The 19928-nt window shown below is 47.3% G+C and overlaps 6 protein-coding genes across 6 annotated transcripts; 4 read left to right on the forward strand and 2 right to left on the reverse strand.

Moving 5' to 3' along the window:
• The first annotated feature begins 725 nt into the window (after positions 1-725).
• On the forward strand, positions 726-2432 carry HD556DRAFT_1372645 (uncharacterized protein). The gene is made up of 12 exons (XM_041302990.1): positions 726-760; positions 827-930; positions 984-998; positions 1055-1093; positions 1156-1184; positions 1243-1256; positions 1305-1337; positions 1511-1570; positions 1620-1754; positions 1804-2038; positions 2097-2154; positions 2209-2432. Exons 4-12 carry the CDS (start codon positions 1073-1075, stop codon positions 2395-2397), a joined length of 774 nt encoding a protein of 257 aa, XP_041160241.1. The 5' UTR covers positions 726-760; positions 827-930; positions 984-998; positions 1055-1072; the 3' UTR covers positions 2398-2432.
• A 575-nt stretch (positions 2433-3007) lies between these two features.
• Positions 3008-5616, reverse strand: HD556DRAFT_1372651 (major facilitator superfamily domain-containing protein). The gene is made up of 13 exons (XM_041302991.1): positions 5493-5616; positions 5330-5444; positions 5034-5278; positions 4964-4983; positions 4809-4916; positions 4674-4759; positions 4609-4621; positions 4332-4553; positions 3906-4283; positions 3743-3859; positions 3549-3689; positions 3133-3480; positions 3008-3073 (listed from the first exon to the last, which is right to left on the reverse strand). Exons 3-12 carry the CDS (start codon positions 5193-5195, stop codon positions 3279-3281), a joined length of 1449 nt encoding a protein of 482 aa, XP_041160242.1. The 5' UTR covers positions 5196-5278; positions 5330-5444; positions 5493-5616; the 3' UTR covers positions 3008-3073; positions 3133-3278.
• An 864-nt stretch (positions 5617-6480) lies between these two features.
• Positions 6481-7929, forward strand: HD556DRAFT_456213 (uncharacterized protein). Its single transcript, XM_041310652.1, has 5 exons — positions 6481-6757; positions 6806-6924; positions 6982-7433; positions 7490-7600; positions 7654-7929. The coding sequence occupies exons 1-5, from the start codon at positions 6525-6527 to the stop codon at positions 7744-7746; spliced, it is 1008 nt and encodes a 335-aa protein (XP_041160243.1). The 5' UTR covers positions 6481-6524; the 3' UTR covers positions 7747-7929.
• Positions 7812-9322, reverse strand: HD556DRAFT_456186 (uncharacterized protein). Its single transcript, XM_041310651.1, has 2 exons — positions 8893-9322; positions 7812-8816 (listed from the first exon to the last, which is right to left on the reverse strand). The coding sequence occupies exons 1-2, from the start codon at positions 8962-8964 to the stop codon at positions 8112-8114; spliced, it is 777 nt and encodes a 258-aa protein (XP_041160244.1). The 5' UTR covers positions 8965-9322; the 3' UTR covers positions 7812-8111.
• A 3473-nt stretch (positions 9323-12795) lies between these two features.
• HD556DRAFT_456482 (rab-GTPase-TBC domain-containing protein) lies at positions 12796-15317 on the forward strand. Its single transcript, XM_041310653.1, has 5 exons — positions 12796-13019; positions 13079-13964; positions 14018-14503; positions 14556-14980; positions 15032-15317. Exons 2-5 carry the CDS (start codon positions 13126-13128, stop codon positions 15232-15234), a joined length of 1953 nt encoding a protein of 650 aa, XP_041160245.1. The 5' UTR covers positions 12796-13019; positions 13079-13125; the 3' UTR covers positions 15235-15317.
• Positions 15318-16625: 1308 nt separating this feature from the next.
• Positions 16626-19853, forward strand: HD556DRAFT_1443319 (adaptin N terminal region-domain-containing protein; the record flags this gene model as incomplete). The annotated part of the gene is made up of 11 exons (XM_041306587.1): positions 16626-16781; positions 16832-16993; positions 17051-17285; positions 17343-17482; positions 17528-17741; positions 17792-17937; positions 17986-18452; positions 18505-18745; positions 18805-19260; positions 19314-19449; positions 19495-19853. The coding sequence occupies 11 exons, from the start codon at positions 16626-16628 to the stop codon at positions 19851-19853; spliced, it is 2712 nt and encodes a 903-aa protein (XP_041160246.1).
• Positions 19854-19928: the final 75 nt, after the last annotated feature.

Below are 19928 nucleotides of genomic sequence, written 5' to 3' on the forward strand. Positions count from 1 at the left end.
AAACTATACAAGCTACCCACACCAATACGGACAGTATTTGAATTGTCGGAGCAATTGCATCTATCTAGTACGTTATGCACTGAAACTTTATCTGTAACAAAGCTACCTACGCATGAGAGTCTTTGTGACATCGTATCCCGATGAAGACATCGAAAACATGAGCGTTACAGTGCGCATGGAGCGACCGATGATCAATCCCAGGACCGGGGATCCGATTGATTTTGGGAGAGGAAAGCGGTTTATTGGATTACGCGTTGAGGTATGTGTGCTGGCAGATCTGATGATGAAGGTGCACTGGTGAGTTGTCTGTTAGTGACATTTACTAATGATATCATTGTCTATCTCTGACCTTTAGGCTAATAGAATGTAACCAAGTCGTTTGTTAAGAGACTTATCGTGCTTCGTAAATTGGACCAGCGAGGCGAAGGGATTGCTGAATTCGATGTTATCATTGAAATCCGAGGCCTCAAGCTTCTTCGATGATTATATTGCGCTAAGTTAGGACTGCATGTGATCTACAGTATCTCATTGATAGAATCCTCGCCTGCTTCACTTCATATGCCAACCAAGGCAGGAAGAGGCATCATCCCAAGCACTTGATGGTGGTATATCTAACATAGAGGCCATCTCCATACGTCCTCCCAAGTTTCTCCTGCTCGCTCACTTCCATCCTCCAATAATATGACCTCGCTAGTTTCAGATGATCCCAGGTGGTCCGGGCCACTCCTTGATCCACATGACATGTGCAGCTATTTTGTAGGTTCGTGGACAGCTAGTCGGATTATGACAATGAAAACTCGATCTAATCTTGCTCACGGTTTCGCAGTTGCCTCCTCTGTCTGTGTAATGTACGACTGGGGTGAGCAGGATCGAGCATCAAAAAACCACTGATATACCTAGGTATTTTAAGCACTCACATTCGGACAAGAGGTCAGGTTGATGCCATTATTGAAGCAACCATCCCGCTAATGATGATTTTACAGGTTGAACTAATCTGGGTGAGTGGACTCTTGTATCGGACGAACGACGTAATAGTCCAACTATTTTGCGGCAGAACCAACACTGGTCCCTGATGACCGTGATGTATCTCGGTGTATGTACCTCGTGACATAAATGTGGTTGGCAAGTCATGGTGCTAACTTCGAAATACCCTAGGTGCGCTACATCGGAATGATATATGCCGTGTACGTTTCGGAGGCTATGCAATCGGCGTTGCGCTAATTAGCTATTGTTTACAACCAGCATCTGCATTCTAGGTGTGTCTCCTCGCATTCATCGTGCCTATTCTGACCAAGGATATACAGTTTATGTTCCGACAATTTCGGTGACAGATATAGTGAGTATTCTTCGTAAACCCTTATCATTCCCGTTCAACCAACACATTGCCATGCAGGGGTGAGTGATATTCTCGAAAGACTCGTTGGTTCAAGATAATGACTTCCACAGCTGTGAGTTTCTTTCAAATGTGTGCTCCTCCGAGACTAATAATTCATATTGCTTGATTTGTCAGGCCATGTGTTGATCGATGCAATAGAATATATCAACGGTGTCGCAAATATAATGTTGGGTGGTGAGCTATGGATTTTTGTGATATGGACTTGACTGAAACATCAGCCAAGTCATCATGATCGTTCGGTTATATGTCATGTATCAGAAATCCAGACGTGTGCTGACATTCCTCGTCGTTGTCTTCCTGGCTATCAGAATCGCCATCGGAGTAATGATCGCAATAATGGTGAGCCGTTTCGTAGTGGGTAAGTATTAATTGTGGATAAAAGATTCAGGCTAGTTGACAAATATCAGAGGAACACGTTCTTTACGGCAACTATGAGTGCGCTGTTGATTTTGGAGAGAGGAGCCTACGAGTTCTGGATTACATCGCTTGGATGCTCCTCACGGCATGGGAGGTCCTCACACTGTTTCTCGCAGTCTGGGTAGCTGTAAAACACTTGCGTGAACTGCGACAACGATCATCAGGAGGATTCATCACGGACTGTTTCACGGTTTTAATGAAAACTCACGTTGTTTACTTTGCGAAGTGAGCTCATAATCTGAATATATTCTTTTGGTGCTAATTCAAGTCCTGTATGTGATAGCTTTGTCGCTCTTGCTTGCATAGAGTCCATCGGTTATCTTTCTCCGAAGATGTCAGCGGTACGCCGATCTATTCTGACCTATGCATGCAACCCTGATTCATCATTTTCATAGTCCTCATATTCCACAGAGACTCAAGCTTATAGTGGTTTCTCTGAAATACTTATGCTCACGCAGATGTTTATACTGGGACCACGCCTCGTCCTAAGCATTCGAGAATATCATGCTGAGCTTGTGACCCACTCCGATGCAGCAACCGCTATGACTTCAATCGATTTCCAGGAGCGTGTCTGTGTCAACTAGCAGTACTATGCGAAACGGAAGAGGATTCTAGATACGAATTCGTTTGTGTTTATTCAGAGTTTCGTTTTGATACTTAGATATGCAACTTGTTGGTCGCATGGAAGTAAATTTGAAAGAGAAACAGGTTCTGGGGCAGACCAATATATTCTTGCATCATTCGTCCTCACCAACACCACTAGCGCATCGTTTCCCTGACGCGAGCGTGACTGCACTGTTCGGTCCAGGACGTATGTCGATGCTGCAGTGTTGATGGGGTACTGTACAAGCTGTACGGACTCAATCATAAATTGTTTGCAAATACCTATACTATGCGATCGATAACTCATCATTATCAGGGTCTTCAGGGGACACTTTGAGCGTGTCAAAAATGCCTTAAACCTCTCGTGGGGCCATCTTGTTACATTAACAGCCCCAAGCACGCGCCAGAGAGCTGATACAGTCCCTTGTGTGCCAGTGAATGTATGGGCTGGGTATGGGTAATCTTGTTATTCTTTTCAACAAGTTGCTAATGAAGATTGTTGATACTATCCATGACTGGGTTCCGAGGTCTGGTATCTGGTAATCATCAATGAAACAACATCTGGCATACATGATATCAGAAGAAACATACGGGGACTTGAGTTGAACGTACGAGCTCAGGAAGCGAATGAACATTCTTATTTGCAGATGCGAATGGCTATGAAACTCGGCACTTACGATAGCACGAATGATGTCCGACACCAGATAGATACTTGCCTTTGAGGGGGTTGCCATCCTATCCATTGTCTCCATGTTGTCTTATCAATATTAATGCGAAGAACAAGACTCAGAGGTCTGACTCTCCTCTGAACGGGTAAACAACCATCCGATGTTACTGTCAGAGTCTCAGCAATCTTCTTCAACTACACCAGATATCTAAAACCGATCGGGTGCCGAAGCTCATTGATATCCTTTACGTCCCGTTCGTTCCTCTCAATCTGCTCATTCAAATGCTTCAAATACAAATACATACCACCAAACATGCATGTCGACACTCCAAGTGTAGCAATGCAGATGGCATAGGAATAACGATATGTCGGGCCCCAGTTCGACGACCATGCGTACCTATGTGGAGTGCAGTCGTGAATAATTAGCAAGAGCGAGAGTGAGAGATCGATGACAATGTCACTGACGATCCAATCACATTGCCTGTCTGCCCCAGTGTGTTCATCAGAGCAATAGCAACGGCGCGCTTCGCAGGTTCTCTGGCGAAAGTGTTGCTGATCCACCCTAAGAGCACCAAGTATCCACCGACGACTTGAGTCATCAGGAACCTGTATATTTCTGAGTACAAGAGCCTTGACGCCCCACGAATGGCGATACTTACAGTGAAATATAGCGCGCAGCCTTGTTCATCGTAAATATCGATATGGTGAATGCAAGGACGCAGAGTGCATTGGAGACCATGAAGCATTTGTAACGTTTCTGCTTTTTGTCAGAGTACCTGGGCCCCGTGAGATGCGACTTTCTGATAGAAATGATCGACTAACCATGCAAGAGAAAATGCGATCATACCCCCGAACACCCACGGAGGAGCGCAAAGCAACAGCGTTACAGTCGTGTCATATCCCAGTGTCGCGCACAGCGTTGGGAAGTAACCGACGAAAGACTGCCCCACTACCTGGAACATAGCTGCAACTGAAAACAACCACACCTTCCAGTCAGACACGGCATCCCGCAGTCCTTGCATGGCCGTCTGCTTTCCAAGTTCGTCAGCATTATCGTGGCCATCTTCTGCAAGGCGAGATATAGCAAGTTCTTTTTCCTCCGGGGTGAACCACCTGGTGTTGTACGGGAAATCAGGGAGTATGAACATCGCGCAAATCGCAACCGAGATGGTGATGCCGCCTTCAATGTAAAATAACCATCTACAGATCATTCAGCTCCAAGGAGCGATAGAAACGATCGCCACCTGCCTCCATGCAGCTTGACCAAGTTTGTCCTGCATGCCGTGAAGTATACCAGATGCAAGCAGCGATCCGAATGCAGAGCTGAGAAAAATTCCACAAGAAACGAGAGCTATTCTCAAGGCGACCTCGTCTCGCTTGTACCATTTAGATACAAGAAATATGACACCGGGAAAGAAGGGAGCTTCGGCAAGGCCAAGAAAGAAGCGGGCGACAACAATCCCAGTATAACTTGAGTCAAACTATCAGAAACAAGATCTGAACGATGGAAAACAAGGAAGTTTACTTCGTTGTGATCCCTGAGTACGATTAGCAATCAGTCATCTTCATGAACAGTCATTGTAGACAAACCTGACAATACTGATATTGTACCCCATGCTAACATACAACACGGAAGCATGACAGAAGGCTTTTCCAGCCAGTGTAGGAACATATTCCTGAAGAAAAATTACATTCAGCTGTTTGTGGATGAATGACGAAACTCACCCTGGCACTTGCATTGTGATGTATCCAACAAATAGGATGGACAAACTTGTGGCATATTGTTCCCCATGGAGGTGCAGGTCTTTCTCAAAACCTTGCAACCGAGCGTTGCTGTAGACGTCATAAGATTCACGCAAGTACAGCGGTATGTCACGCACCTAATATTGGTCCTGTCAATCTAGGGTGCAGTGAGTATCAAAATATAGTTTGCAAAAACCTCAGACTCACGAAGTTCAAGGTATATAAAATCAGTATTATGGACATACGCAAATCAAGCTTTCTCAGTAATCTTCTCTCAAGGTCACCACGAGCATGACGGTGAACACCAGCGGGCACGTCATCGATCATGACGACGATGTCAGCCGTTTTTGGATCACTGAGAGTGGGCATCCTTGAGGAGAGGGGGATAACGCAACATGTGTGCTTGCATCTCTTATCGACACGCAGGAAGAATGGTGCCGATCTGATTACAGCTGAATGCGTTGTAATTGTCTATCAATGTTCCACATTAATGTTGACTGCACCATCGATTGATCAAAACAGCAGATCAGGCTGCTCCACCAACATCAACTTCTAGACCCAATCCAAGCGATGCACCGGATCGGCAGCTCTGCTGATCGGCTTGGCCAAATAGTTGTGCTGAAGGATGAAGCAACTGGGTGACGGAAGTTCGCGGCGAGAACGTACCCATCATCCGGCAGAAGCCCCGTGCCAGGGGCAGCGGATATACATATGTAACCTGTAGACATAAACATAAACACACCCTGGAAGTAGTTGATGGGACTGATACTTGTCGTGACAATCCTGATTCTTTCTTTCAACGACCTGCAAGTTGCTGTAGATTCTTAGTCGAGACTTGTTTGAACCGCCGGTACATGTACGACTATCGATGTACCTCCTCTCCATATCATAAGAGGATATTTAAGATATGCTTCACCTCGCACATATCCCAGAAAGCCGAGAAGGGGTAGAAGCCCGTAAATTCCAACTGTGGATGAGGTTGACGTCATGTATCATGACGAGGGCACGGGGCTCATGATGGAGTGGGCATTGTGCGTATTGACTCTTCAGAAGTAAAGGTGCAATTCAACCCCTACGCCGATACTTCTGCATACAACATTAGCCTCATTCACGTTCCCTCTTGAAGCTGGAGCTTATCATTTCCATGAATTTAAGAATCCTTGAACTTTGCTTTGCTACGCACGACTGATATGGAATTGACTGAACCACAATACTCGCTGAGCTTGGAGTCAGCGAGGATTTATGAAATGCTGCAACGGTTCAAAGCTTTCAACCTGGGATAGACAGCACGACAAGTCTGGTGAAATGAGCATCTGAGGCGCGACTGCCAAACATGACAAGTACCTGTGATTTTGAGACATATTAGGACAGTTTTCCGGGCGAACGTCTCACCCATTCCGTTGGGACAAACCTTCTTACTCCAGGTGACCATTCGGAGCCGCAGCCGTCTTGCCAGATGACCGCAGTTGTTCGGTGTCAGAAAGAAATATAGGTCGCGGCGGCGGCGATCGGGACAAAGGGTCTATGTTCGTATTATAGAAAGCTATACCAGAGGGCATCTAGCCTAGTCTCCATGACATTGACAAGGTTTCTGCCACAAACCCAAAGTTCAAACGTTCATGCACATGAGTCATCACAACAAAGGACTTGAACGCGTAAACAAGCATCAACAACGCGGTCGAACAGCTGTCTTGATTAATGTCAGAAGCATCGAGCTCTCGTCTCCTATATCGCGGCTCGCTCTCCCTGCCGGACTCTTATATCCTCTTAGATGGACTCACATTCTCAGCAAACCTTCTGGCTAACAAAGACCTCCTCCACAACCCACTCGCACTAGCACTCGAGAGCATGCGCGGTCGTCCCTCTCTCAGACTAAAAGGTACAGAATTGCTCAAGAATATATGCATAGACCCTTCAGATGATGTCTGTATGTATGTGAATACATTGAACTCCCACAATACCCCGTTCACATCCAACAGGGACATCCATCCATACGCCACTCTCTCTCGCGTCTACTTTGAAAACATGCTCTGTTTATCGCATCTGTCTCCTGATGGACGGACAGAAACAGGCGTGCGTGTAGCCTTGGGAGATACTGGTACATTCACTCCTTGATTCTTTTATTTGATCTGGACTGATTGTCATTTATTTGTAGATGGTCCAGCAACGACAGAAATACTGATATTTGGAAAGATCCATTCGTCGCTGACTACTCCATCCCTAACGATTCACGTTGCACGAATCATTCCTGCGACTCGAGCTCCCCGCCCAGATGATCCTACACCCCGAAAACCGCCTCAGCATCTTCTCACGCGCACACAATCTATCGGAGAACTGGCAGCAAACACAAGGATCAAAGTCAAAGGAGATGACTCAGAGGTAGTGAGACGGGCGAGGGAAGTCATGCTGCATTTACCGAATTCGAAACCACGAGGGCGAGGAAAGGACAAGGAAAGAAGCAGTGCTGGATTTAAAGTACCCACGCTCCCAGCAAAGAAAACCAACTACGCACCAGAGGGAGACGTTTTCGGACCCGTCAGCGATGCTAAAGGTAAAGCACGCGCGGTGGACGAAGGAATTTGTGATATAGAGCAGGAGAACAAATCTGTCTGTCCAACCCTCCTTGGCATCATTGTGTTGTACTCAAACGTCACATTCCACAGATCATCAAGAAATTTACCGTAAGACACCTTGATGCAGTCGGCGTGTCCAAGACACATCCAGAATTTAAGGAACTCTTTGGATTCGTGTATCGTGGTACAGCTTTTGCTCTTGTACGTGAATGTGTTCTTCTTGGTGGTCACATAATTACTTTTTGCTATTTCAGAGAGCCACGATAAAGAGATCTCCTGTTAGTGCGCGGGCTCTAGAGATGCTTGTGGAAGCACACATTAAGCTTTATGTTACATCACCCACTTGAGAGGAAGGGCTCTTTTCCAGCTGGAGTCGCATTCCCAACAGCAGATCGTTCGCATACAGTACGGAATTATATACCCCGCTCAGAGAAGCTATGAAGGACCATAATGCTACTATATATAAATATTAAAAGTGCGTGAAAGAACATCTGCTGAATAAAATCAAGCCATTAGTCCCTAATATATGATTGGCATAGATATTAATTATGGCATGGAGGAAAGCCTGCAGAATAGCATCGAGCCGTTAGATCGATATAAGTTAGCCATATATATTGACGATCGCAATTAATAAGATATGCAATAAGATATGCAGGGGAAAACCAATGGTACAAGAATCAAAATCCACTTGAAAGCATTAAGCGTCGATGCATCAAGCACCGCTCCCCACAGCAGCGGGTCTCGGATACACACTCCCCACAATCTCCTTGAACGCCCTATCGTTCTCGTATCTCTCCCTCGTTTGCGTAACAATAACCTGCAATGTAGGCCTGGGACTCTCAGCAATATGCACATCATCCTCATCCCTCTCAAAAGTCGAGGATGTGCTGAAACAGTTGAGCACTTGGAGCACCGGGCTCGTAGGGCGCGAAGGTGGGTTGGACCGTGGTAATGCGGATAATGAAGAAGATGGAGAGGAGGTGGGAGATGGCGAACGTGAGAATATCCGTGGAATCCTCATCTGCGCTCTAGATGGCATACGACTTGGATTGCGAGAAGGAGTGGGAGTAGGATTGGGATTGGGATTGGGACGGATGATGGTGCGTGTGACCACAACGTCATCTCTCTCGTAAACATCGACTTGTTGAGCGTGCGATGGAGGCACATCAGGCATAACGGAAGACGCAGTGGCGTATGTAGTAGAAGCAGAAGAAGCAGAAGAACTCGGTGTAGATGAACGTGATGCCTCCGAATATGCATCTCCCCCCTCAAGAGGGACAACTACAACCTCATGGTCCGGCCATACACCACCTACGCTCGCACGTACAGGAAACAGTCCACACGGTCGAGTTCTGACGCAAAGGCCCTGCCCCATTGTCGATTTTTCAGTGCCGGTTTTAGAGAGCGAGTTAGGCCTCTGAGAATGGAAATGGAGGTGAGCGTGGTGTTTAGAAGATGCAAAGAAATGAAATGAAAGGCAAAGAAATACTTACTGTGCTAGTGCGCAGTAATGGGTGGAAACGCTGTGCGTCCATGGAGTCGTAACGTGCGGTATCCATTTCCATCTTGGTATGTATGCGGCGTGAAACGGCTCCGGAGCGATCAAACAAATTTTAGAATGCCTGTGAGGAAAGGGGACGATGACTGCTCATCTTCAGGAACCAAGGATTTAAGCAAAATGCCTGCTCCACAAATAACTGGACAATAAGGTGTGGAAGCAAAATGTTCGCCACATATCGTGACTGTGCCACTGAAACTTTTTATTTCCTTTCTTGTCCGTCCGTGCGCGTATGTATGGGTGTAGACGTGCAGGGTGGCGTTGGCGTTTAAGCAATAGCCCGCTTTGTATGATTGCAAGTCCGAGGTTTTAATCCCGGGCGTTTGAAACTTGATGAGGATCCACAGCGGAACGTGTCGTCCTAGTGAAAAAAACTGCCACGCATTGGAAGCATTGAAAAATCTTGGTTATCACGAGTCAACAGGTCTGTCGGCATGTGCATTTTCGTGCGGTCGTCGTGTCTTTAACGTGTTTCTGGCCTTCATGCCGGCGCCTACAACCATAACGTGTCTTGTCGGTAGGGAGCCCACGAGTAATACATGGGCACGAGTCCCACAATTGGTCTCGGGCGTTGTATGCGCAGCTTGATTGGACGGAATCCGAGGTTGAGATACGAAGAGCGAGGAGGGTCGTGGTGCCCAGCCTGAGGGAGCGGGCACAGCTGATCGAGGTGAGTGTGAGTGGTGTTGAGGATTGGAGGATCAGATTATTGTTGTGATTGTGATGTCGTGTAATGTAGGTGGCACCCCAATGGCACCCAGACAGGCAGCAGGTTGTCGGCCGCGTGTCAGAATTATACTGGCACGAGATGACTTGCCTACCGCGGGTACCCGGACAACGTGTCAGAAGATGTCGATAGGTCAAGGGTTAGTCCTTCCACATGAAGGCTGGTGCTGAGCGCTGATTTCCCTATCCACTATACCAGTATTTGTAGCCTTTGAACTTTATGTGAACATGCTGTTGGTGCTTCCAAACATCAGTGCATCAACATCCTCGCATGTCAAACGACATCGCCGCATTCACCAGTACAATCAAGGTAAATTCCCTTTACACAACAGCTGCAATGATTCTCTCCAGATCAATCTGAAATAAGAAATGGGAAGGACAACTACACCCTGATTGAGGAGTGGCAGTGCAGGTGAGAGCAGCTGTACCAGATGTTTGAATTTCACAAATGTCTGCAGGACTGTTCTCATCGTGGAGGTTGAGCAAATACATTATTGTAGACTGTGACTAGTTGACTTCCGACTGTGAGATTAGTAAAACTTCGAAAGTTCAAAGCTCTTCCCCTCCGGCACATCACATGACATCACGTGACTTCGTTGAATGAAGCGTGTATGATTACATAAGATGCTCGTATGCCAAGGTATGAGCGTGGATCATTTATTTATTCATTCATACCGCGCGGCGTCCCACCACGAACGAGCACCACTTTCAGGAGAATACCCAACGAGTGTCCTAGGGCATTTTTCGTGATACACAACTAAGAATCAGGCGTGGTCTCAGCACAAACATCTGCAGAAACTGCAGAACGTCAGCTGCAGGGAAAGTGAAAACATAAGTCATACAAACGATGAAATGATGAAAAGTGCTCAAATTCGGAAATTGGCCATGTACCAAGATTATATTGCAGCCCCTACTAGTACGGGTCGCGTTTATCTGGCGCCTCTTATGATTTTCCGATTCGACAGATTGTGTCCCATCGTATCTAGCAAAAAGCCTTGTGATGTCTGTTATACTTGTTGTATCGTGGGGCCACCGCCTGATCATAGAATTTTCGCACGCGAGTTCCGGTTCGTACCACGGTGGAAACCACTAGCGGAATATATACAGAGTTCGAAACAAATAAGGAGTGCACTTAGCACTTGCCCTCAAACGTCGAGTCAGAGGCTGGAACGACTATTAATATGATCAGCGTTGTCGAGTCCTGAAGCATTCTAGTGGTAGCTTCCATATGACATGCAGTGCGAATCCTGCCCACGATCTTCGGGGCATCCTATCAGCGCCCTACTCTTAGTTTGAAGATCCACGGCCCGTAATCACCGTCCCCGTCAAATCCGACAAAGTTGTGGCGCCGATGCGCGCTTAATGTTGCTCGAGCCCAAGAAAAAGCAGTTGGTCAGGGCTACAGACGCCATTGAACTGAACGGTCAGGGTATTTTTGTTTCGAGTATTGCATTGCGACAGACACCGCTAGGTCAAACACAAATTCTCTCCCGTATATGTCGGCTACCCTGACCGGTGCACTGACTCCGGCGTCCATGAAGGTACAGCCATAGACCAGCCTAAGGGCTAAGGAGTGCTTCAGTTGGATCCATTCTCAGCATGAATAATTAAATTCGCTGTTCAGGTAGTGGCAGTATTGTAGTTGCGGCGGTTCGCAAACTAACTGTGATCAGGTTAGAAACAGTATGATGCTGCTAGTTCGTTACCAACATCCTCCCTCGGCAACATCACATGAGCTCGGCCGAGGTGATAAGGTACTATCAGACTTTCCGATTCTGGGATAAGGCTGATCAAAAACCCAACTAACGGAGCAAGGCATTTCGAATTCCACGGAGTAGATGGGGCTGGCGCCTTTAAATTTGAATTGGACAGATCTCTGCTCAAATCGAGCGACATAGCTATTGCTTGAGGAAACTGAGAAACAGTGATTATTCAGAAGTAGCTTTAGTCTGCCATGTATTCTGGCAGACTGATCTCGAGGCGCTTAGTCTCCACTAGGTAGACCAATAGAAGGAAATAAGAGTCTTTCTTTGTATAGAGGTGCTGGAGAGACTTACCATGTTCTCTGCTCTAAACGTCAAGCGCGAGCTCATATCAGATCGTGACAAACTTGTAACATTCCGCCGCCGAATATTTTCTGCTCATGCTTCTGATCGCTGGACAAAATACAAGCTGCCAGCACAGGTTGTATAAGATAAGGACGGGTGGTCTGCGGACTGAGCCCATCGTACTTATTCCATGGAGTATATGGAGAGCCTTGTTATTCGAATTGAGAACTCTGGCTTCCTTCCAAGCCGAGTGATTGTTGCTCTAGGGGACTGAGATATGGAATTCAGTTTGATGGTTCGTTGTCCAATGTCTTGTCTCGCCAGCAGTATCATCCGCAGTGTCGCTTCTGTTTTCCTCTATATTGCCGCTTTCCACGTCGTCTTTGACGGTCTCGGTAATTGCCTGACTGGCCCTCTGGAGCTCCACCCTTGCTCCTGATTGTTTTTGGAAAGGATGTGATAGACTGCCAGCACGGATGATATCGTATCAGAACATGGCTGTTAATTGACGCCGGGATAGACTCTCATCGCTACATAGCAGCTGGCACTAAGTGGTCACTTTGGCAGGAGAGGATGTGTGCAGTTCAGGAACGATATCGTGCGTAACATACGAATGATCGATTAACTGAAATTTGGGAGATCTGAGTTTCGAAAGATCAGTGCCGGACCGAACGGAGAGGATCAACTGACATTGGAATGTATCATATGATTGCAACCTATCGGCCACATGCTTGAGGATAAGTTATGAGTGGGAAGTTTGTCCCACCTGAATGGTTGTAGGATGACATTGCCCACGAACACTAGAGAGTACTTCTCACTCTGTGAATGCAAGTCTATCATGCGGCACATCTTCAAGTTAAAGTTGGTGTGTCGTTGATCACATCATGATGAAACCGTGTCCGTTGTTTGCCAAAATCCTGTTAACATCAAAATAGTCTGAGATTGCTATTGCTATGTGCAGCCTAGCAGGTAACATGTTACATAGTAGACAACTTACGAGAAAGAGTGAATTGCCATGCCAGCTGGCAGCCAGCGCTGCGGTGTGGCTGTTGCAGACTGACCGTCGTGACTTGCCTGAATCGGCGTTCATTGAAATCTCTCATCCAAAGTTCTCAAAGGGCGCATTCACTTTTCCCAAGCTTCTTCTTCCTCCGACGTTCCTTCAATTCGATTCCCTTTTCTTCTTCAAGTTCTTTTTTCTTGCCTGACTTCTCTATTTTATGGAGACTCCGTCGTCGTCGACCACTCTTGCGTTACCGAAACAATCACTGAGTCGTCGTTATCCGAGGTTATCACCATCGTCGACAGCGTCCTCCGTTCCAGAGCTTTATTCATCATCGTCGACAGACAGAGAACGCAGTTCAACAGAATCTGCCATATTTACCATATATTCCATGTACGGTGACGACGAAGAGCAAACCAGCTGGACTGCCTCTTCAACCTTCGAGGATCCTTCCAAAGAGCTTGACTTGACCTTGGGGGACAGCTTCAATTACAGTAACTTCTTTAATCACAGGACTTCCTATGTTTCCAATACCGACACCACTTTTATCGACCTATCCTCAGACATGAAGCCCTTCAGCACATTGTCAAACCCTCATGATCGGACACCGCTATCAGCTACTTCGAATGGCTCTGCCAACTCGTCCTACCCACTCCCGCTTTCGAATCACGCTCATGGAAGAGACACCCTGGAACTTCCTACACGTTCCAAGCGCGTTCCTCCTATCCCAACTCGTTCCCAAAGTGCTCTCACTTCATGTAGTTCTTCAAGTGATCTAGACGCCGTTTCGCCTCCTGTATCACATCTTACGCCTCCCCATAATCACCCACCGTCCTTGCTGAGAAGTAGAGAACGTCATGTTCCTGAACCTACTGTGGTTCTCACCCCCCTACAGCCAACGTCTTTTTTAATCCCACCATCCTCTCAAACGCCATCTTCCTCTCCCACCACTAAACAGCCGTCGAAATTAAGCAGTCCTTCTAGCAAAACGTCGCTGGTGCCCTCAGAAGGTGAAGACGTGGACGCGTTCCACGTGCGGAGTACGTATGCACACCTCGACGCAACTGGTGTCAGAGGCGATGGCTACGAGGAGGGCGTGGAACGTACACGCGCACGAATTCGTGCCAGTAAAGGAAGCGAGCTACGCGCAGAGGCTGCCCTGGCTGGTCCCTCAGAAAAATCACGAGACCTTGAAGCTCGAGAGCTCAACGTGTTGTCAAGCTTAGACCGGTGAGATTGGATCAGGGGAGTACATCCTCTCAAATCTCATATTTTGCAACTAGCTATGGATTCTTCATCGTACCATCTCACGATCGACTGGTTCTACTACCATCTGGTCCTCTGGTTAAACGATTGACTTCAGTCAGGGCCGGTTCGAAATCAGCCCCAAGCCATGCTGTGTCCGTCAGCTCATTGCCCGCAGCTTCATCTCCGCTCAAGGAACAGATGCGGGTTGCCAAGTGGGACAGGATGTTGGAAGTTCTTAGTCGAGACAGCGGCGGAAATGTAGAATCGTGGGGTATCAAGGCATCGAAAGCGCACAAGCTTCGCCAGAGGGTATACAAGGGGATCCCTGACCGGTGGAGAAGGGCAGCTTGGGAAGTGCTCATGAGTCGGTTTTCGAAATCCGGACGCAAGGCGATTGAGAAGCTTGGAAGCCATTATTTACAAGACCTGGAGAAACCCTCAAGCTACGACGTTCAGATCGACTTGGATGTACCAAGAACTATTAGTGGCCATATCATGTTTCACACGCGGTACGGACTTGGGTACGTTTCAGTGCTTACTTTGATTTTGCCAAGGCTGATCCCCTTAATTCAGGCAACGTTGCCTGTTCCACGTCCTACACTCCTTCTCGTTACGATGCCATCAATGTGGCTACGTGCAGGGTATGGGTCCCATAGCTGCGACTCTCCTATGCTACTTCGAGCCTGAAAAAGTTTATGCCGCCCTTTCCCGCTTACACGATAACTACAACATGCACACCATCTTTGCTCCCGGTTTTCCAGGATTGTTGCAGGCCATTTATGTGCAGGAACGAATCATGGAATCGAAGATGCCGGACGTGTATGCTGCGTTCAAGAAACACATGATTTCTACGACTTCATACGCGACAAAGTGGTACATCACGCTTTTTGCCAATTCCGTCCCTTTTCAGACACAGCTCCGGTTATGGGACGCGTATCTCTTAGAGGGGGAAGACCTTTTCGTTGCGGTAGCAATCTCTATCGTATGGGTCTATCGAGGCATGTTACTCTCTACTTATCCAGTGATCCTTATTCTAATCCAATCAATAGATCACATTACATCCAGTTCCGCCAATTTTGAAACCATCCTATCCCTCCTATCCTCTTTCTTCGTACCCGAAGACGATGACTCGCTTCTATCTTGGATAGAACGCATGCTCGGTAACAAAAAGCTGCGATTACAGATGGCGCAGTGGCGTCAGGACTGGGCCGAGCTCGTCGCTTCAGGTAAGGATAGTGAAGCCCTTCTATAGCATTGCTTTCTCTCCTCCCTCCCATTCCCCTCCTTGCCACTGCTTTTCATTCTTAATCTTCCTTGTCTTGATATCAGACTTGCATTGCTATTGGAACTCTTGGTATATATTGCGACTGCCTCAACGTCGTTGTACTCACTCTCACTGCCATTGTTCGCGTCATTAATGGAACCAATTAAATGCATTCTTTATGAATCCCAATGCGGTTATAGTAAGTAAGAGATCATTAACCTTACTAGCCAACTAAGGCATAGCTCATTGCCACTGGATCGGCGCCCAGATACCGTACAAAGCTATATTGCAGCTATCACCATCCTCTTGATGGCCGTTCAACGCACTACAGTCGACTCCCTCTTCACGCATACCTCTTGGGATAGCCCCAGAGGTATGGCTTATTAAGGAGTATGGGGTATTCAAGAGAGCAAAAGCCCTGCAAACTAACTTTGGAAATCCAAAAATGTATGTCCTATGAGGGAGTATGGGTTATACCCGGTATGCGTTAGGAGGGAGTCGACTGTAGTCGAAAGTACATATAATGCGACCATTACAATTCCCTCTCAGCCTTCGCTGCCTGAGATGTATTTCTCAACCCATGCAGGAAAGTATAAAAAATGATCCCCGAGGGACCGTCTGGTTACATCATAAACGCCAATCGTTCGTGAAGTTCATGGTGTTTGCCACGTGCATCTTCAGAGAGGTTGAAGGTAACAGCAGATCTATGATTGACTAGCGGAATCACGAATCATTGCACGCATGAGATGGATTATATTATTTAATCACATGTGGTAGAGCCATCTTGGTAGGTTTTATCATTTTTCCGGGATTCCAAAAGACAGCGAGAAGTAGCGTACCGTAAGATGGTGACTGCGCGCTGGGATCCATCGAGGTTCTGGGGGAATAAAACAATACTTGCCTCAAATTACTCTGGCCAGTCCTGTTCTGGACGCTGCGACGTTGCAGCCAGTTGATATAACAAGGGATAAAAGGTAATGTAGGTTAGATGGTGTTCCCAGCGTGCAGAGTAATGTACATAGGAAGTCAAAAATTTGTGCATAAACAACGCGTCCTATTTATTAACTGATCACGAGACCAAAATAAACTCCCTTTTGAGCGTAATGAGCTATTATGTAATATAGACTGCTGTGCCACTTCTGGAGACACGTCCCTGGAGCAACACCGCGAGTATACATTATAAGTGACAATTTCAGGAAAGGGGATTGCGAGAGAGGCGAATTATTCTGTAAGATCTTTGTATTGGTTACTCAGGGGATGTGCTGACCATTATCATGCGATCTGTCCCTCGTCTAGTACCCATCTGTCAAGCTCAAGTCCAACGTCATTCAACACATTCGCTTCACACTCTCCGGGGCTTATAACTGTCGATTCCTGTCATGTGGGAGCGCACGCTCCAGGATCTTATTCGCGGCTTGCGGGCCAACAAGAACGATGAAAGCAAATTCATTGGACAGGCCATGGACGAGATCAGGCGTGAAATCAAGAGCAAGGATATGGAGCTCAAGGCTGGTGCTGTCATGAAACTTACATATGTGCGCTGCTCTTACTATCGATAAGCTTCGAGCCTGACATCCTTTGGTAGCTGGACATGCTAGGATATGACATGAACTGGGCTTCCTTTCACATCATAGAAGTCATGTCATCCCCAAAGATTCATATCAAGAGTGTAGGATATCTTGGTGCCGTCCAGTCGTTCAGCGAGGACACGGACGTGTTGATGTTGACTACCAATTTGCTTAAGAAGGTGAGAGGCAGGAGGCCCAGCCCTTTACTGTGAAACACGCCATTGAATTACGTTCAGGATCTAAGTTCAACACCTGCAGATATCGCAGTCACTTTAAACGGTGTTTCTTCTATCATGACCGCAGACCTTGCACGCGACCTCAGTCCTGAATTGGTCGGCATGCTCAATCACTCCCGACCCCACATACGCAAGAGAGCAGTTGCTGCCATGTACAGAGTGTTTCAGAAGTATCCTGATGCCCTCCATCATGGTATCGGTCGATTGCAGGAAAAGCTAGAGGATTCTGATCCAGGTCAGCTCAAGCTAGACGAGATCAAGCTGCTTGTTTAACCAAAGCACGCACCCCCAGCTGTGGTTTGCGCGACAGTAAATGTCTTGTGTGAGCTCGCCCGGAGAAATCCCCAAGACTACCTTCCGCTCGCCCCACAGCTCTTCCATCTCCTAACCACATCGTCTAACAACTGGATGCTCATCAAAATTGTCAAGTTGGTATGGACCTCACTTGATTTTTACGAACCCACTTACTCTTATTAGTTTGGTTCTCTCTCACCTCATGAACCGCGGCTAGTGAAGAAACTGCAACCGCCGATCACTGATTTGATATCCACAACGTCTGCGATATCCCTTCTATACGAGTGTGTACACACATGTATCATCGGTAATATGCTACAGGGCATCACTGGCGACTCGCTTGCACGGACGTGTGTGTCAAAACTCGCGGCATTCATTGAGGATCCGGATCAGAATCGTCTGTGATTTACTTTGTCCTTTGAACGGGTGTGACTAACTAAGCTACAGTAAAGTACATTGCTTTGCTTGCAATGGTGAAGATTGTACCTACACACCCCCATTTGGTCGCAGAGCACCAGGATACAATCCTTTCCAGTGTCGATGATGAAGATATCAGCATCCGTATGCGTGCGCTAGATCTGCTCTCAGCACTCGTAAGTTATCGTGAAAATTCTTCTGCTTGTATAACATAAATTCTGTAGGTCAATCGAGACAATCTACAATCAATTGTGCAGCAGTTGCTGTCGCATCTTGTCAAGCCAGAGTCCTCCGCCATTCCGTCTGCAGTACAATCCTTATCTCAACACATCATCCCTTCTACTCCTGCCAAGTCCCCGGGTGCACCATCTCAGTCCACAGCCTATCGCCTTGTTCTGTCACAAAGGATCATGACAATGTGTTCTCAAAACACCTATGACAATGTATCCGATTTTGAATGGTACCTCTCAGTCCTCGTTGACCTCGCATACGTATCGAATGTCGATATTGGCACGCAAATTCGCGACCAACTTGTAGACGTTGTCGGACGCGTGAGAGCGGCTAGGGGCTATGCAGTTAAGTTGATGGTGAAGGTATTGTCTGACGATACTTTCTTGCTGCACGCAGGTGAGCAGGGTAGCTGTTCCGAGGTGCTGTGGGCAGCGGCTTGGATATGTGGAGAGTTCTGCAGGTGCGTTTCAATAATTAACTCCCTTCCGATATGCTGAACGATCGTACTACAGCGAGCTTTCTGCGCCGGACGAGCTTATTCCCTACTTACTCCAGCCAGAGATTGCGTCTCTGAGACCCGACATAGCCGCTGTGTGCATACAATCGGCCACGAAGCTTTTCGGATATTGGGCTTCTGAAGCGGCAAAGCAGTGGATGGAGAGCTTCCTTGAAGACCTCAAGCAAGCCGTTGATATCATGATTGAACAGATGGAACAACTTGCATCGAGCACCCAGATCGAGGTCCAAGAACGTGTGAGTGACGAGGATCGCAACGATCAGGGATTCGCAAATTACTCAATTCATTTTTGTAGGCTGCAAACGTTCTTCAGCTGCTTATTTTCATCAAGCGCGATGTCGCGATGTACAAACCAAAGCAGGAAAATGGGTTCTCGGACCCGAGTGCAGCTGCCTTCGACCCCGTATCAGAACCGAGTTTTCCAAAGAGTCTCTACCTTATTCAACCACTCTTCTCATCGCATGAACTCAATCCTGTTGCATCCATCGCGCAAGCGAGTGTGCCCGTTCCTGACGGGCTTGATCTGGACGCGTGGATTGTGCCGTCAATGCAAGATCGCGTCGCAGAAGGGGGTGATGACGGTGACGTGACTGAGCGGAAGATCAAGAGGAATAAGAAAGGGAAAGAGAAGGAGTCTGGCAGCAGAACGAAGGTTAAGGGTGGGAAGAAGAAGCAGAAGGAGGGGGGCTACCAGGAGGAGCTTGCACCGCAGGAAGAAGAGACAGCTGAAGAAAAAGCTGAACGAGAGAGGGTAGGCATTGACCACAATCTCCGCATCACTTCGACTTAACTAACATTCCACAGCTTAAGGCCGAGCGATTGGAACGAATGCGGGACGACCCATACTACATCATGGACGACCGATCTCCAAAGCCTTCTGCAGAGGATGTTGATTCAATCCCCGTTGTCCGACTAGATGGTCCCTTACCAGTGTCACAAGGTATTTTTCTCTCCACGCACATGAACATGGCTGACACCCCTGTAGAGGAACCTCGCCTTCCTGGGCTGAGAAGCAGCGCGTCCATACGATCCGCTCCTCCGTTGTTTGTCGTGCAAAAAGAGGGCGAGATGCCTGCGGGCGTTGTCATAACATCACAACCGTCAACTCCCGTGCCATCCTCACGGCGCCAAACCCCAAACCTATTTGACGCCACCACAACGCCTCCGCCTTCCCTTCCTTCTTTCCAATCATATGAAGTTCCTGATGACGAACTACGCACGAGCACTCCAGAGCCTATCAAAGTCACGCGTGCAAAGAAGAAGGGAACAAGTACAGTAAAGAAGAAACGAACAGTGAAACCAGATATGAAGGTAGGAGATGAAGGCACAGTAGTTCCACATTGATATAATATCGTGCCGTTGTCAATGGCCCTGGCGCTCGTTTTCAACATGTTTTGTGATGATACTTGGGCCCAGATC

The sequence above is a fragment of the Suillus plorans genome (genome assembly GCF_016647745.1).
Source record: "Suillus plorans strain S12 chromosome Unknown HD556scaffold_28, whole genome shotgun sequence".
Lineage (NCBI taxonomy): Eukaryota > Fungi > Basidiomycota > Agaricomycetes > Boletales > Suillaceae > Suillus > Suillus plorans.

Coding starts and splice junctions, on each gene's coding strand:
- HD556DRAFT_1372645 (XM_041302990.1), top strand. CDS start 1,073: ATGACCGTGATGTATCTCGGT. Junction 2,039..2,096: donor CACGTTGTTTACTTTGCGAA/GTGAGCTCATAA, acceptor TGTATGTGATAG/CTTTGTCGCTCTTGCTTGCA. Junction 2,155..2,208: donor TTTCTCCGAAGATGTCAGCG/GTACGCCGATCT, acceptor TCATTTTCATAG/TCCTCATATTCCACAGAGAC.
- HD556DRAFT_1372651 (XM_041302991.1), bottom strand. CDS start 5,195: ATGCCCACTCTCAGTGATCCAAAAACGGCTGACATCGTCGTCATGATC. Junction 4,760..4,808: donor ATCACAATGCAAGTGCCAGG/GTGAGTTTCGTC, acceptor ATTTTTCTTCAG/GAATATGTTCCTACACTGGC. Junction 3,860..3,905: donor ATCGCATTTTCTCTTGCATG/GTTAGTCGATCA, acceptor CACGGGGCCCAG/GTACTCTGACAAAAAGCAGA.
- HD556DRAFT_456213 (XM_041310652.1), top strand. CDS start 6,525: ATGTCAGAAGCATCGAGCTCTCGTCTCCTATATCGCGGCTCGCTCTCC. Junction 6,758..6,805: donor CCTTCAGATGATGTCTGTAT/GTATGTGAATAC, acceptor CACATCCAACAG/GGACATCCATCCATACGCCA. Junction 6,925..6,981: donor TGTAGCCTTGGGAGATACTG/GTACATTCACTC, acceptor ATTTATTTGTAG/ATGGTCCAGCAACGACAGAA.
- HD556DRAFT_456186 (XM_041310651.1), bottom strand. CDS start 8,964: ATGGAAATGGATACCGCACGTTACGACTCCATGGACGCACAGCGTTTC. Junction 8,817..8,892: donor CATTACTGCGCACTAGCACA/GTAAGTATTTCT, acceptor TTCCATTCTCAG/AGGCCTAACTCGCTCTCTAA.
- HD556DRAFT_456482 (XM_041310653.1), top strand. CDS start 13,126: ATGTACGGTGACGACGAAGAGCAAACCAGCTGGACTGCCTCTTCAACC. Junction 13,965..14,017: donor GTGTTGTCAAGCTTAGACCG/GTGAGATTGGAT, acceptor TTTTGCAACTAG/CTATGGATTCTTCATCGTAC. Junction 14,504..14,555: donor CACACGCGGTACGGACTTGG/GTACGTTTCAGT, acceptor CCCTTAATTCAG/GCAACGTTGCCTGTTCCACG.